The sequence below is a fragment of the Pan troglodytes genome, chromosome 23 (assembly GCF_028858775.2).
Source record: "Pan troglodytes isolate AG18354 chromosome 23, NHGRI_mPanTro3-v2.0_pri, whole genome shotgun sequence".
Taxonomy (NCBI): Eukaryota; Metazoa; Chordata; class Mammalia; order Primates; family Hominidae; genus Pan; species Pan troglodytes.
The window spans coordinates 26266255-26283691 of record NC_086016.1 but is presented as its reverse complement, the minus strand read 5'-3'; the positions used below and the strand labels follow the sequence as shown (position 1 = coordinate 26283691).

General features: G+C 39.4%; 1 protein-coding gene across 20 annotated transcripts in view; it reads right to left on the bottom strand.

Moving 5' to 3' along the window:
* SPECC1L (sperm antigen with calponin homology and coiled-coil domains 1 like) overlaps positions 1–17437 on the bottom strand; it is a 148732-nt gene that overhangs the window by 106132 nt on the left and 25163 nt on the right. For 19 of the 20 annotated variants that reach the window (XM_063807479.1, XM_054675346.2, XM_063807483.1 and 16 more), the window contains 1 exon segment: positions 10110–10299. In XM_063807479.1, the coding sequence (XP_063663549.1) occupies positions 10110–10262 (153 nt within the window). In that variant the 5' untranslated portion in view covers positions 10263–10299. 20 annotated transcript variants of the gene reach the window in all.

The following is a 17437-nucleotide window of genomic DNA, read 5'->3' as shown; positions in this document are numbered from 1 at the left end:
TTCTCTCTTTGGCATGAGTTAGCCAACTGATTTACACTATCTTCTATCTGGAACCATGCCCTCTCTCAGATAATCATACTGAATTCATTTCTACAAGGTAAGATAGTTCATAAGTAACTAATCTCTAAAGTCTCTTCCAGTTCTAAATGTCAGTGACTCCATATGAAGCATATTTCTGTTATTCAATTATCAAAGTTCTAATACAGTACCATTAGGTTAAAAAGAGGCAGAAAAGGCTGGGCACAGTGGCTCATGCCTGTAATCTTAGCATTTTGGGAGGCCGAGGTGGATCACTTGAGCCCAGGAGTTCAACACCAGCCTGGGCAACATAGGGAGATTCCGTTTCTACAAAAAATTTGAAAACTAATTACCTGGGCAAAGTGGCACATGCCTGTAGTCCTAGTTATTGGGAAGGTTGAAGTGAGAGGATCGCTTGAGCCCGGGAGGTCAAAGCTGCACTGAGCTGTGATCACGCCACTGTACTCCAGCCTACGCAACAGAGTAAGACCCTGTCCCCACCCGCCCCCCAAAAAAAGAGGCAGAAAAAGGGATAAATATTTTCAATGAATTAAACAGAATTCAACTCCAGTAATTAAGGGCTGTTACATTATGAAATCTAGAATACATAAAAAGAGAGGGAAACACTGCATTAATTTCAAGGACTGCTCATATTCTTTTTTTTTTTTTTTTTTTGAGACAAAGTCTCACTCTGTCACCGAGGCTGGAGTGCACTGGCATGATCTCGGCTCACTGCAATCTCCACCTCCCGGGTACAAGTGATTCTCCCACCTCAGCCTCCTAAGTAGCTAGGACTACAGGCATGTGCCACCATGCTTAGCTAATTATTATATTCTTAGTAGAGATGGGGTATTCCCACGTTGGCCAGGCTGGTCTCGAACTCCTGGCATCAAGTGATCTGCCCACCTCGGCCTCCCAAACTGCTGGGATTACAAGTGTGAGCTACCATGCCTGGCCTGTTCATACTTTTAAGACTTGTTTCTGTTCACAAAAACTGGCCATCAACTATGATGCCGAAGTCACACAATGAAAGTCATACCACTTTCCTGCCAATTTGTCCCTCCTCTCTTAGCCAGTAAATAGCCAGTAAGTAAACTCAACACATTCTTATATTTTCAATCTTCTTTTGTATCCTGCTAATAAAAGTAAAATTATCTTTGAACTAATCTTTCTTCCTCCGTAAGTTAAATTCTTCCATTTGATAATAATTACATTGAAAACCACCCTACATTGTCATGTCAAAGTGGACTACTCATCACACTTCTCTGGTTACAATTTGCCTTTGGCTAATGACAAAGTTAAATACACATAAGGGCACCAAATCATAAACTTTGCACTTATAATGATTAAGACAGTACAGCACTGGAACAAGAATAAACTAGTGAAACAGAGTCCATAAAGAAACTGCATATTTATAGACACTTGATTTATAACCAAGGCAGCAAGGGAGAAAACAAGAGTTTTCCAGAAAATGGTGCTAGGTCAAGTGTATACACCAAGGGGGCAAAAATAAATGCTGAGACCTATTTCACACCATATCAAACATAAAGTCCAACGTTTTCTAACTACGATTTTAAATCTAAAATTATAAAACAAAGACTTGATCGATGTGACTACATAAAAATTAAAATCTTAAAAATAAAAAATCCTTTTAATTAAAAAAATGTTAAAATGTTTTGTACAACCAAAAAACCATCATAAATAGAATTTTAAAACATAAAAAACTGGGAAAGTATATTTGCAATATCTCACAAACAAATGAGGTCCCTAACACAGAATGCTTTAAAATTGAGGGGAAAAAGACCAAAAAAAAAGACAGAAAAATGAACAAAATGAATGAATCACACAATCAGTTTACAAACACACACACACACACACACAGAGAGAAAATGATGATCAACCTAACTCATAATGAGAGAAATGCAAATTAAGCAGCACTTGTCACTTAACAGACTGGTAAACATGCTCTTTTGGGAAGAATATGGGGAAACAGGCACTCTCCTTAGTTGCTGATGGGATGCACCTTGACATAAGCCTTATGAAAGGAATCATGCAATATCTAACAAAGTTACACATGTATTTACCTTCTCTCCAGCAACTTCACTTCTAGGAATTTAACCTGAAGATACACCTCCAATAATACAAAAATACATATGCACATGGCTAATTATTCACTGCAGCATTGTTTTTTATTGCAAAATACTGGTACGCCTTAAATGCCTATATATACACAGGAAAGCATATGAAGTACACTTTAGTGAATACAATGAGGTATTAAACAGCAACAAAAAATAAGAAAGACTGCTACCAATTGGTATGGAGAGAGATTTCTAGAGTACATTAAGTGAAAAGATTAACAGAGTGCAAAAGAATATATTTTGCCACCTTTTGTGTAAAAAAGGAAATAAAAAATGTGTATTTGCTCATTTATGCAAAAAGAAACATGAGAAGAATAAACAAAAACTAAATTGCCTGTTAACCTCTGGGATGGGTGGGAACTGCGTAAGAGGGAACAGGGGAGGGGAGGGGCACTTTTCTGAACATATCTTCTCATATAGTTCTGACTCGTGGAGCCATGTTAGTGTTTCATATGCTGAAAATAAACAAATAAATAAAATTTAAATAAAGATAGGAAAAACCTAAAATGGAATAGGATAGAACAAACAGACTAACTGTATTTCAAATGAACAACACAACCCAAGTATTTTTTCACCACAGTAGTATTTTGACCATAAATCCTCAAACTCTCAAGCCAAAGACAAAAGTATGCAAATATTGAACTTCAGGCCGGTTGCAGTGGCTCACGCCTGTAATTCCAGCACTTTGGGAGGACGAGGTGGGTAGATCACGAGGTCAGGAGTTCAAGACCAGCCTGGCCAACATGGTGAAACCCCGTCTCTACTAAAAATACAAAAATTAGCTGGGTGTGGCAGCATGTGCCTGTAACCCCAGCTACTCAGGAGCCTGAGGCAGGAGAATCGCTTGAACCCGGGAGGCGGAGGTTGCAGTGAGCCGAGATCTCGCCACTGTACTCCAGCCTGGCGACAGAGCTAGACTCTCAAAAAGAAAAAAAAAATTGAACTTCAGTTGATAAACTGTTTTTCACAGTTGTACAGATAATTCTAAAACTATTTTCTATACATTCTAGGGTGGAGAAAATAAGTAAATATAGGCTGTAGAAGCCAGGTATTTCAGTGTTGGATAAATGGATTACAATTATAGGATGTGGAAAGGCTATTATGAACCTTTTAAGTCAATGGAATTGGAAATATCAGTGTGAACTCACACATTTTAATAGATACAGATACAGAAATTGACATAGATATGTGCATGTGTGTGTGTGTGTCCCAAAAGCAATGAACACATCTAACCTCCAGGTCTTGGTTTTTAAGTACTATCCTCCACTAAAAAGAACAAGGCCTCCTTGAAGAAATGGCTGATTCTAGGGCTAGGACTGAAAAGGTACAAAACTTACTACGTCAGAAATGAAGTAAGTGCTCAAAGAGTAATAGGAACATGTCAAAAGGACACAGGAACCAGCTTGATGGGCTCCCAGTGGACAAATCAGGGATAATCTAGGCATAAAACTAAATGATCCTAATAATTTATACTCCACTAAGAATCTATGAATTTACAATAATATAAATGAATATATAAACCAAGGGAAAGTAAAAACTCTTCCTTGTAGCAGAATGCCAACTAACACACGTAGAAGGAATGACGGAATTAGAAAATTACCATGTGGCAAAAATCACAATACTAACTGATTTGGGAAAGAACTATCCAAAAAAATGCTAAAACCAGGGTGAAAAGTCTAGTAAAAAAAGGATAGATATATGTACAAAGTTTCAAAGTATCTCTGACAAGCTACTTACTAATTACAAGAGCGAACACAGTAACCTGACAGTGGAGAAACCTAGCCAAAGGAAGTTAACATCCCCCACAATGGAAAACATGGAAGCTATCTGTTTCCATACACTTCTGTGGTATTCCTGCCTAAAATGCATAACCCAAATCTTATCACAAGGAAATATTACCAAACCCAAATCTGGAGGGCAGCCTATCAAATAACTGCCTTTCGCTCTTTAGAAACGTCAAGGTGATAAAAGACAGAGTGAGAAACTATTCCGAATTTAAAGAGGATGAGGAGCATAACAACTAAATGCAATACATAATCCTGGATTGGATACTGGGCCAGAAAACAGATTTTTTTTCTCTTTTGCTATATCTGAAATTAGCACAACTGGCGAAATTTAATGAACGGTTATACATTAGATACTAGCATCCTATCAATGTTATTACTATGGTTATAAAAAAGAATGTCCTTGTTTTTCTGGAAATACACACTGAAATATTCAGCAGTAAAGGAGCATTATGTCTATAGTTCATGCTGAAACAGCCCCCCCACCCCCAAAAAAACTATGTGTGTATACATGGTATATACAGGGAAGTGATAATCATGACAGGTTAACATATGAGGAATCTTGATAGAGTATACTGGAATTCTTAGTACTAGTCCTTCAGCTTTTCTGTAAGTCTAAAATTATTTCAAAATAAAAAGATTTTACATGATTATTTCCAGACAGATTGAGGATCTAAATATGAAATTAGAAAAACACTTTTAGAAAAAAAAAAATAGGGGCCAGGCATGGTGGCTCACACCTGCAATCCCAAGGCTTTGGGAGGGTGAGGCAGAAGGATCTCCTGCAATCAGGAGATTGAGACAAGCCTGGGCAACATAGTGAGACCTTGTTTCTACAAAAAGAAAAAGAAAAAAATATAGGCAACTATTTCATTTGACCTAGGGATGGGTTAAGATTTCTTAAACAAAAACACATACACACATACACGTACGTACATACATACACACACACACACACACACACTCACATACACACACAGACACACATATCCCATAAAGAAAAGATTAATAAATTGGGCTACATTAAAATAAATAACTGCTGTTCATGAAGATACCTTTAAAGGTATCATACCTTTATGAAGTGGAGGGGAGGGGAGAGAAGAGAGAGAAAGCAAGGCAGAGTGGGGGAATATACATGCAGCATGTATAAATGATAAAGGGCTCACATCTAGAAGAGGTGAAGAACCACAAATCAGTGCAAAAAGACACTGTACCCTCTCACACCCAATAGAATGGATACTATCAAAAAACAAAATAACAACTATTGCAGAGGACGTGAAAAAATTGGAACCCTTATGTACTGCAAATGGTGTAGCTGCTAGCAGCGAGAAACAATAGGCAGTTCCTTAAAGAATTAAAAATGGACTTGCCATATGATGTAGCAATTCCACCTACGGGTATATACCCCCCCCAAAATTGAAAGCAGGGCCTTGAAGAGATCTTTGTACACCCATATGCATAGCAGCACTATCCACAGTAGCCAAAAGGTGGAAGCAACCCAAGTGTTCACTGAGAGATGAATGGATAAACAAAATATAGCATATACATACAATGAACACTATTGAGCCTTAAAAACGGAAGGAATTCTGACACATGCTACAACATGGATGAACCTTGAGGACATGATGCTAAGTTAAATAAGCCAGACACAAAACAAGTGGTGTATGATTCCACTTATATAAGGTAGCTAGAGCAGTGAAATTCATAGAGACAGAAAGTAGAATGGTGGTTGTCAGGCGCTGGAGAGAAGAGGGAATGTGGAGTCATTATATAATGGGTACAGAGATTCAGTTTAGCAAGATGACAAGTTCTGGAGATGGATGGTGATGATGGTTGCCCAACAATGTGAATGTATTTAACAGAACTGAACTGCACACTTAAAAATTGTTAAGATGGTTGGGCACAGTGGCTCACACCTAAAATCCCACCGTCACAGGAGAATTACTTGAAGCCAAGGAGTTAGAGACCAGCCAGGGTAAAAAAGTGAGACCCTGTCTCTAAAAAAAATTTTGTTTTGATTAGCTGGGTATGTGACACACATCTGTAATTCCAGCTACTCAGGAGGCTGAAGCCTGAAGACTGCTTGAGCCCAGGAGTTCAAGGCTGCAGTGAGCTAGGATCACGCCATTGTACTCCAGCCTGGGCAGGCAACAGAGTAAGACTCCATCTCTTAAAAAAATTAAAAAATTAAAATTAAAAATTAAAAGGCCAAAGTGATGAATGTTGTATGTATTTTTCCACACACACAAAAAAAAGTTTGGAAAAAAAAAAGACAACGGAAAAATGGGCAAGTGACTTGAACAGGCACTTCATAGAAGAGGGTCTAAATGTCCACTGAGCACATAAAAAGAATGTATAAGGCCGGGTGCAGTGGCTCATGCCTGTAATTCCAGCACTTTGGGAGGCCGAGGTGGGCGGATCACCTGAGGTCGGGAGTTCAAGACCAGCCTGACCAACATGGAGAAACCCCGTCTCTACTAAAAATACAAAAAATTACCCAGGCGTGGTGGCACAGCCTGTAATCCCAGCTACTCGGGAGGCTGAGGCAGGAGAATCGCTTGAACCCGGGAGGCGGAGATGGCGCCATTGCACTCCAGCCTGGGCAACAAGAGTGAAACTCCATCTCAAAAAAAAAAAAAAAGATTGTATGAAAAGGTATTCAATCTTACTGGTAACGATGCAAATTAATGCCACTGCTCCATCCCTTTATACATCCGTGAGTGCTTAACATGAAAGGAGTAACAATTTAAGTACAGGAGAAAATGTGAAGTAACCAGGAGTGTAAACTGGTAACCACCTTGAGAAATGATTTTCTTCTATCTATAACATTAAAGCTGAACATAGGTATACTCTACGGTCCAGTAATTTCACTCCTCATTCTAGAACCAACACAAATGGGTGCACATGTGTATTAATACACACATATAAGAATGTTCATAACAATAATACTCATAACCACAGAGAAGAAACTCCAAAAGTCTGCCAATAGCAGTAAAAGTCTGCCAATAGCAGAAGAGATGAACAAACTGTGGTATATTCATCCCATGGATTACTAACCAGCAATGAAAAGGAAGTGACCGCTGCTAGATGCAACAGTATGGATAAGAAACCAGACACACATAAAAAGAACATAGTGTATGACTACGTTCCTGTAAAGATCAAAAACTGGCAAAAATCATCTCTGGTGCTAGAAGTTAGAATGGTAGTTACTTTGGGGGAGGACAGGAAGGGCAATGATTAAGCAGAGGCATGGTGGAAGCTTCTGAGGGGCACGTATGTTCTGTTTCTTGAACTAGGTGGTGACTGCAGGGTATGTTTCATTTTGTGATGATTCACTAAACTCAACACCTGTGTTTTGTGGACTTTGCTGTACGTAAGCTTTACTTCAACAAAAAAAGTCAAAACAAAACAAAACACAACACTGCATTTTCCAACTTACCTTTTACCCTAAGCTACTAGCAGGCTCTCTGCTATTTTTCCCTATTTCTTTTAATTTTTGCTACAAAATTCTGTAAAGGCATGTGCATTCTCACACATAAACACCCCCCATCGGTAAGTCTAAAAACATGAAATTGATGAAGGAATAAATGTTCAGTCTACTCTTTGTAACTGATGCAAAATGCAAATAATTTGGTACAAGCATTCCGGACACAAATAATGAAATACTACAACCAGGTACGTATACTTCTCTAGGTCAAGCCCAAGTTTCACATGCATCTTTCTCTCAAATTTGAAGATTTGTTATCAAATTTTACCTTTCAAGTTTCCGAGGAGGATTGTTCATACAATTAACAAACGTTTACACTGTATGACCACAAATAATCATGGAGAGTTATCAATTATAGATTCTAACTGAAGCTTATTAATTCATGTCTGTAATTTTTAGAAAAAATTATCATCAGTATAATGGAAAAGTATATTACTTCAAAAGAACTAATCATGAACACCTGAACAGTAAGTGAACCCTGCAAAGTGAAGGCATGCAGGAAACCCTCTCTACATGGAAAATAATCCTCTCCACTGACTGTGACAAAGGAGAATTAAGCATACAAAGGCTGCAAGCCCAATGACACAGCTCCTGACAGAAGTGGGAATAATGTCTCCAAAACTCACTGTGAGCAGCAGTAGTGTTTTGTATTTACAAAAGCTCCAACCAGCAGTGAAGTGTCCTGGATCAAAAGAGTCCTTCCCCTTAACCCTCAACTACATCTAGCCTCAAACAATACTTGAAATGAGAGGTGAAGAAATGCATATCCTGTATCCTGTCACTACAAGAAGAGAGTCATGAGAATATTGTGCAGTGACAGACACACAGGTGTGGGTGTCCATAAATGAATGGGTGTGTGCACATGCTGTCTCAATAATTAAGCCAAACACTTCATTCATCTGGTTAATCATCAATGCTCCATGACAGTTAAAGGAATTCAAATTGTAGGAAGTATCTAGGTGCCAGAGAAGCACAGGAAAAAAAAAAGTTAGAAAAATAAAATAACACTGTGGGGTCTCAAAGCCCTTCAATGTTTTCCATTTTTTTTCCCACTATTTTCTTCTTTCCTTCTCTGTTTTTACTTTAATCTCCATTTAATGACTTTTTCCTTCCCCTCTCTTTAAGTGAAGGCAATTGCTCCACTCCAGGAAAAGTGTTGCCAAATAGTTTTACCTCTGTCCTGACCTTCCTGCTACACACACACACACACACACACACACACACCCTATTTAAACTTGTTAACGCAGCAGAGCCAAAGCTATGGACAGCTGGCATGTGCTGGCAAGAGTAAGTGTACAGTTTTGCTTTACAGTGGAAAAGTACTCACTGTTCAAGACCAAATTCCCAGCAACTCCAGATCCAAGACTCAGAAGGTGTAACATGCCTGCTCAGTGCACATTCCATAGTAAACCTCCAAAGACACTGCCTGCCTCTGACGAAGAGGCCACAGAAGGAAGGCAGCAGTGCACATCTAATGCCAACATTTCAACCTGTTCTTCCAGTCACATAAATAACAGGTCACCTAGTCACACAGGCACTCCACGCCAAAGAGAGCCCCAGCAACTGAATAACCAGTTAGGTCAGAAAATGCCACCTGTCTTACACCAAAAAGCAGCAGCACTGCCACCAACAAAATGATTCAGTGTGTTCACTGAGACAATGGAAGCTGGGCAAGGGTCTATTCCTGGCACCATCCTCCAGGTCACAGAATGATACCTAACAATTCCTCAGGGCCACAGCTAGGAGAAAATCTGTGTGCATCTCCGAGCCAAGGGAATAAGCCTGGGTTCAGTTCCAACAACCTTAGAATAGAAAAACCAGCATTTCCTGTTAGATCTTTCTACACATATAAGGAAGTTCCTCATCGGCTGTTCCTGAGTTCCTTCTTAAAATAATTAAGCCATGATCTATCAGGGCCCTGCCTGGAATGAACAGATCATGTTTCCAGTTGTGCATGCATACGCACACCCCTAGTCCAGCTACTCGAGAGGCTGAGGCAGGAGGATCCACTGAACCCAGGAGACCAGCCTGGGCAACACAGATCTCATCTATTAAAAAAAAAATGGTAATAGTAATAATAAGAATAATATCTCTTTTTAAAAAAATGGTATAATAATAATAATCATCATCATCATGGACCAGCTGCCAGAAGAAGAACAGTAATTTGTGGTGGTGACAGTGAGGGAGACAGGCAGATAAAAACACCTGTCTAGGGGTCACAGGACTGCCAGACTTGGCTCACATGACCTTTTCATAAAATCTTCCCAGGCTTGAAACAATATTTACTTACCTGAAACTGTTCACAATGCTTTACTGCTCTCCCAGGGTATCTGACATTCTCCCTGGGTATTTTCATTATTCATGTTTGTGCCTTGCCTCCATCCTTTCCTCCACAAGCTCCCTGAAGGCAGACTGTACCTCCAGCTCACACAATCACAGCATCCTGCACAAGGCAGGTGCTCAATTATTGTTTCATGAACAAGCCTATTGTCTGGTTTCATTCAAAAAGACAGACCAAAAACAGCAATTAGGTCCACCCCACTGTAAGCTCTCTTCAAAGGCCAAGTGTTCCCAGCACCAGAAGAGGGCACACCCCTAAGAATGCTCATTTAATATATTAAACATCATATTTAAATTCAGTCCTCCAAAAACCCATCATGTATTCAAACATCACATGAATACCTTTGACAATGATGCTGCTGTTCCAGGTTTTACAAGTTTGCCTCCCGTAGATGCTGAAGAGCTGTTTTCAGGTTTAATTTTTTCTGCTGTTTGCGTTTTACTTATTGCAGACACTTTAGGCACTGAGCCAACACTCCTGCTTGCTTTCTTCATTCTGGGCTGCCTCTTCGTGATGCATTTACAAGCAAATCTGTGGGAAAAAATGGCATTACACTGAGAACATAACTGGAAGGAAGCGCTTTAGAAATTTGTTTTCGAAGAATTTTACCATGTGATAAAACTGTTTGAAAGCTAGATGTCACTACAGAAAAGTTGAAAAAAAAAATTTTTTTTTTTTTTGAGACGGAGTCTCGCTCTGTCACCCAGGCTGGAGTGCAGTGGCACTATCTCGGCTCACTGCAAGCTCCGCCTCCCGGGTTCACACCATTCTCCTGCCTCAGCCTTCCGAGTAGTTGGGACTACAGGCGCCCACCACCACGCCCGGCTAATTTTTTGTATTTTTAGTAGAGACAGGGTTTCACCGTGTTAGCCAGGATGGTCTCGATCTCCTGACCTCGTGATCCACTCGCCTCAGCCTCTCAAAGTGCTGGGATTATAGGCGTGAGCACCATGCCTGGCTCTGATATATATTATAATATGGGTGAACCTTGAAAACAATACATAGATGACCCCTGACTTACTATTTTTAAACTTTACAATGTTTCAACTTTACAATGATGTGAAAGCAATAAACCTTTAGAAACCATACTTTAGAGTACCCATACAACCATTGTTTTTCACTGTCAGTACTGTACTCAATAAATTACATAAGATATTCAACACTTTATTATAAAATAGGCTTTGTGTTAGATGATTCTGTCTAACTGTAGACTAATTTAAGTGTTCCGACCATGTTTAAGGTAGGTTAGGCTAAGCTACGATGTTCAGTATGTTAGGTATAATAAATGTATTTTCAACTCATGACATTGTCAACTTACGAGGGGTTTATAGGATGTAACCCCACGTTAAATAAAGGAGCATCTGTACCAAATAAAAGAAGACCACGTAAATGTCTTCTTTTGAGAAGTGTCTGTTCATATCCTTTGCCCAATTTTTGATGGGGTTGTTTTCTTCTTGTAAATTTGTTTAAGTTACTTGTAAATTCTGGATATTAGACCTTTGTTAGATGGGGAGATTGCAAAAGTTTCTCCCATTCTGTAGGTTGCCTGTTTGCTCTGATGATAGTTTCTTTTGCTGTGCAGAAGCTCTTTAGTTTACTTAGATCCCATTTGTCAATTTTGGTTTTTGTTGCAATTGCTTTTGGTGTTTCTGTCATGGAAGTCTTTGCCCATCCCTATGTCCTGAATGGTATTGCCTAGGTTTTCTTCTAGGATTTTTATGGTTTTGGGTTTTACATTTAAGTCTTTAATCCAGCTTGAGTTAATTTTTTATAAGGTGTAAGGAAGAGGTCCAGTTTCAGTTTTCTGCATACAGCTACCCAGTTTTCCCAGTACCATTTAATGAATACAAGATCCTTTCCCTATTGCTTATTTTTGTCAGGTTTGTCGAAGATCAGCTGGTTGTAGATGTGTGGTGTTATTTCTGAGGTCTCTGTTCTGTTCCATTGGTCTATATATCAACATCACTGTTCTGTTCTATTGGTCTATATATCAACATCACTGATCATCTGAGAAATGCAAATCAAAACCACAATGAGATAACATCTCATGCCAGTCAGAATTGCAATGATTAAAAAGTCAATAAACAGCAGATGCTGGAAAGGTTGTGGAGAAATAGGAATGCTTTTACACTGTTGGTGGAAATGTAAATTACTTCAACCATTGTGGAAGACAGTATGGTGATTCCTCAAGGATCTAGAACCAGAAATACCCCAGCAATCCCATTATTGCGTATATACTCAAAGGAATACAAATCGTTCCACTATAAAGATACATGCACACGGTATGTTTATTGCAGCACTGTTTACAATAGCAAAGACATGGAACCAACCCAAATGCCCATCAATGATACACTGGATGAAGAAAATGTGGTACATATACACCATGGAATACTATGCAGCCATAAGAAGGAATGAGATCATGTCCTTTGGAGGGACATGGATGAAGCTGGAAGCCATCATCCTCAGCAAACACAGGAACAGAAAATCAAACACTGCATGTTCTTGCTCATAAGTGGAGGTGAAAAATGAGAATACAAGGACACAGAGAAGGGAACAACACACACCAGGGCCTGTTGTGGGGTGGGGAACGAGGGGAGAGAACTTAGAGGATGGGTCAATAGGTGCAGCAAACCACCATGGCACATGTATACCTATGTAACAAACCTGCATGTTCTGCACATGTATCTTGTTTTTTTTTTTTTAAATAAAGAACAAAAAAACTGGAAGGCCACAAAGGACCATGTATTATATGATTCCATTTATATAAATTATCTAGCAGAAACAAGTCTATAGAGATAAAAAGAATATAAGTGATTGCCAGGGGTTGGGGTAGGGAGTATAGAGGCTGGCTACTAATGGATACAGGGTTTCTTTTTGTAGACATGCAAAGTTCTAACATTAGATCATGGTGATAGTTGCACAATCCTGTGAATATACTGAAAACCACTAAGTTTTACACTTTAAATAAGTGCATTGTATGACATATAAATTACATATCAATACAGCTAAAATTAAAAAAAAAAACAACCTAATGAACAACATCGAACAAAGATTTCTGGAAAATATATCCCAAAACTGTGAAATACCTGATAAGAAGAAAGACTATGGTTTTGCAGAGGTCCAAGAGGAGAAAAGAAACACAGTCAAAGCTTTAAAGATGCTGAGATGCAGACTGTTCAAGGAGGCTGGCAGCTTGAGATCACTTAGACCGCTGGTTCTTGGCCATATCAGACCCAAATACCCCCTGTTCACCGTTTTTTTGAGACAGGGTCGTACTCTGTCACCCATGCTGGAGTGCAGTGGTGCAGTCACGGCTCACTGCAGTCTTGACCTTCCAAGCTCAATGGATCCTGCCACCTCAGCCTCCCGAATAGCTGGGATTACAGGTGTGAACCACCATGCCTCACCCCCGTTCTTTAAAAACTATTGAAAATATACCTTTACTATCCTGAAATAAAATTCAGAAATAACTTATTACATATATATTCCAAAAATATCTACTTAACACAGCAACTATAATATAAAAACAATTTTTAATAAAATAAATATTAATTTCAATATGTAAATTTTCAGGCAGGACTATATTAGGACTAAAATGGTCAGAAATCCACATCTCTAAGTTGAATCACTGAATTTCACAGCTACAAATACTCTTCATTTGGGTATGTCATTTTGGCAACTCAGATATCACCCTACCTATCATGAATGCTATCAATAATGTGATTGATTCTTCATTTACCTAAAAAGGTGAATTACTCTTAGTGTGATGGTTAATTTATGTGTCAATCTGACTGCATCATGGGGTGCCCAGACATTTGGTCAAATATTACTCTGGGTGTTTCTGTGAGGGTGTTTCTGGATGAAATTAACGTTTTATTCAGTGGACTGTCTAAAGCAGATTAACTTCCCTAATGTGGGTGGGCCTCATCTCATCAACTGTAGACCTGAATAGAACAAAAAGGCTAAGTAAGAGGGAGCCCCTCCCACCTGACTGCTGAGCTGGGACATCTCTGCTTGCTGTCTGACTCAAACTGAAACAAACATTGGTTTTCTTTGGGTCTAAAGCCTGCTGGATTTCAGACAGAAACTTACATCGGTGGCTCTCCAGGTTTTCAGGCCTTCAGAGCCAGATCAGAATGACACCATCAGCTCTCCTGGATCTCTAGCTGGCCAACTGCTGACCTTGGGACTTCTCAGCCTCCATAATTGCATGAGCCAATTCCTTTAATAAGGATCTTGTTATATATAGAATGCTTCCCCTTTATCCGAGGGGGATATGTTTCAAGAACCCCTACGGATGCCTAAAAATGCAGATATTGCCCAACTCCATATATACTATGTTTTTGCCTATACATAAAGACGCTGCTCAACTTATGATGGAATAAAAATATCATAAGTTGAAAATATCATGAGTCAAAAATGCATTTAATACACTTTACCTACTGAACGTCATAGCTTAGCCTAGCCTATCTTAAACATGCTCAGACCACTTACATTAACCTATAGGTGGACAAAAATCATCTAACATGAAGCCTATTTTATAATAAAGTATTGAACACCTCATGTAATTTATTGAATATTATACATTACATTAAAAATGTGACAGTTTCATGCCATCATAAAGTTGAAAAATCTTAGGTCGAACCACAGTAAGTTGGGGACCATGTATACATACCACCTATGATAAAGTTAAGTTGATAAATTAGGCACAGTAGGAGATTAACAACAATAACTAATAATAAAGTAAGCAATAATACAATATGCTAGCATCACTACTCCTGCACTGTGGGTCCATTATTAAGTGAAATAAGGGTTACAAGCACTGTGATACCAGACAGTTAATCTGATAACCAAGACTAAGGGACTAATGGGCAGGCAGCACACACAGCATGGATACATCGGACAAAGTGAGGACTCATCTTCCAGGTGTGACAATGAGACGGCGCAAGATTTCATCATGTCATTCAGAACAGTCCACAATTTAAAACTTACCAACTGTTTGTTTCAGGAATTTTTCCATTCAATATTTTCAGACCTTGGTTGACCATGAGGTACTCAAAGCATGGAAAGCAAAACCATAGATAAAGGGCAACTAGTGAATACTTATATTTTCTCCAGAGAAACAGAACCAATAGGATGCGCATGACACAATCATATATATTGGTTAAATATAGTTAAATATACTATATATATAAACATCTCTCTCTCTCTCTCTGTCCTACTGGAGACATATATATATATATATCTATGCTATCGGTTCTGTTTCTTGAGAGAACCAAGACTAGTAATACACTTAATAAAACTAAGAACAAAATGAGATAATTTCCCTTCAAAGTCTAGACTAATTCCATTTCCTGAAATTTCCATTTCTACTAAAATTACATTTTAAAAAACCCTTTATGTAAAATGGATTTCAGTTATAGGTTCGGCCTTAAACAGTTTTTTTCTATCTACATAAATTATTCAGCAAGATATTCTAGGCCAGGAGCAGTGGCTCATGCTTGTAATCCCAGCACTTTGGGAGGCCGAGGTGGATGGATCCCCTGAGGTCAGGAGTTCGACAACAGCCTGGTCAACATGGTGAAACTCCGCCTCTACTAAAAATACAAAAATTAGCCGAGCGTGGTGGCACATCTCTTAATTCCAGCTACTTGGGAGGCTGAGGCAGGACAATCGCTTGAACCCGGGTTGCAGTGAGCTGGGATCACACCACTACACTCTGTCCTGGGTGACAGAGTAAGATTTGGTCTCAGAAAAAAAAAAAAAAAAAAAGATATTCTAAAGCTGTGCAGATCATAGGAAAAGTTCTATTTTACAGAACTGTCACCACACTAAGCCTTGAATTCCATGGGCCCTACCTATTAAATAAATGCCTATAGCACCCACCAACCACTGAGACAATCACAAATGCTTCCACAAATTCCTTAAATGACCCTCAGGCTCATAAAAAAAAAATTATAATTCACCAGAAGATCCTGGGTCCCTACCTGGTCGAGAGGGAGGAATCACTGGCTGACACTCCTCCCTAGAGCCCCTCTAGAGCCCTCCAGGCAGAGATTACAGAGCGGAGGAGCGAAGGAGCACAGTTCACAGCACTTCCAGTGTCTTGGAGAAGGGGAAGTGGTGGAAACTACCACTCTCTCCTCTCCAACTTTGCTCAAGGGTGTCACATTAGCACACATCACTGAGACCTCTAGTCCAGGAAAGTCAAGGTTTGGGGGAATAAAAAGTAGCTCTCCTCATAAAAACATTGTGGATCCTGCCTCTGTGTTCTAAAAATAATCTGAAACAATAGTCCATGAAGTATGCCTCATGTATTTGTCAAACAGTGTTTCTTAAAAACACCAAAATAGATGCACTGCTCCCAAAAATAACAGGGAAAGACACTGAAGGCCTTGAGCCTCTCCCAGGCAGCAAGCACCATGTCCTGTGCGGTACCTTGTACAGATCACTGGATCCTCACATGATCCCAGGTGGGTATGTCTAGATGAAGGAACTAAGGATCAGAGATTGCAAGTAATTCTCTCCAGGTCAATTCATTCTTGAGGAACAACGGTCTGAATTCAAACCTCACTTCACTTCTGCCACTCCATATGGCCTCCAATATACACATAACACAAGTTAGGAATGCCAGCTTTTGATCTCAATGAATATTTCACAACATATAAACAAACCATAACAACACTAAAACTACACAGCTCAACCTGCCCCTTCTAGATTTGTCTACTTGTCCAATGTTGTCATCAGTGCTGGTATACTTTTTGTTTTTGAGATGAAGTCTTGCTCTTCTCCCCCAGTCTGGCGTGCGACGGCACGATCTTGGCTCACTGCAACCTCTGCCTCCCGGGTTCAAGTGATTCTCCTCCCTCAGCCTCCCGAGTAGGTGGGATTATGGGCACCTGCCACCACGCGCGGCTAATTTTTGTATTTTTAGTAGAGACAGGTTTCACCATGTTGGCCAGGCTGGTCTCGAACTCCTGACCTCAGATGATCCGCCCTCGGCCTCCCAAAGTGCTGAGATTACAAGCGTGAGCCACCGCGCCTGGACCGTGCTGTATTCTTAATCAACATTTTTTATTTTGAAGGGACTAATTACCATGTTATTTAACATAAAACCTTTCTTAGAGCAGAATATTTATTGCCAGGTCTAGATCAATATGTATTAAATTAGAGCTGTAAAAGTAAAATTCTTAGTTGTAATCATACTAATTGGAAGAAGGGAATGAGGGATGGGCATGAGTTGAAAAACTATGCTCACTACCTGGGTGACGGGATCCGTACCCCAAACCTCAGCATCGTGCAACATACCCATGCAACAAAACTGTGCGTGTACCCCTTGAGTCTAAAATAAATTATTGACATGTATTAAAATTACTTTTTTAAACAATTATTGAAATTATTTTAAAAATCATACTAATTTATATATATCTACTTTTAAATTTAAAATATTTGCCATAATTTAATATTAAAATATTATTTGGGTGAAGACACAAACCACTCTCATTAGAGAAATAAACCCTTCATTTACAAGGCTGCAATCTGGGTGGCCTGAACGCTCACTAGAATGTCCCAGTGCTCCTCAGGACAGGGTTCACAGCTCTGGGAGCCCTGCCCAAAGCTAATTACACATTCACAGCCACACAGGAAGCTCCAGAGTTTCCTTTACTTC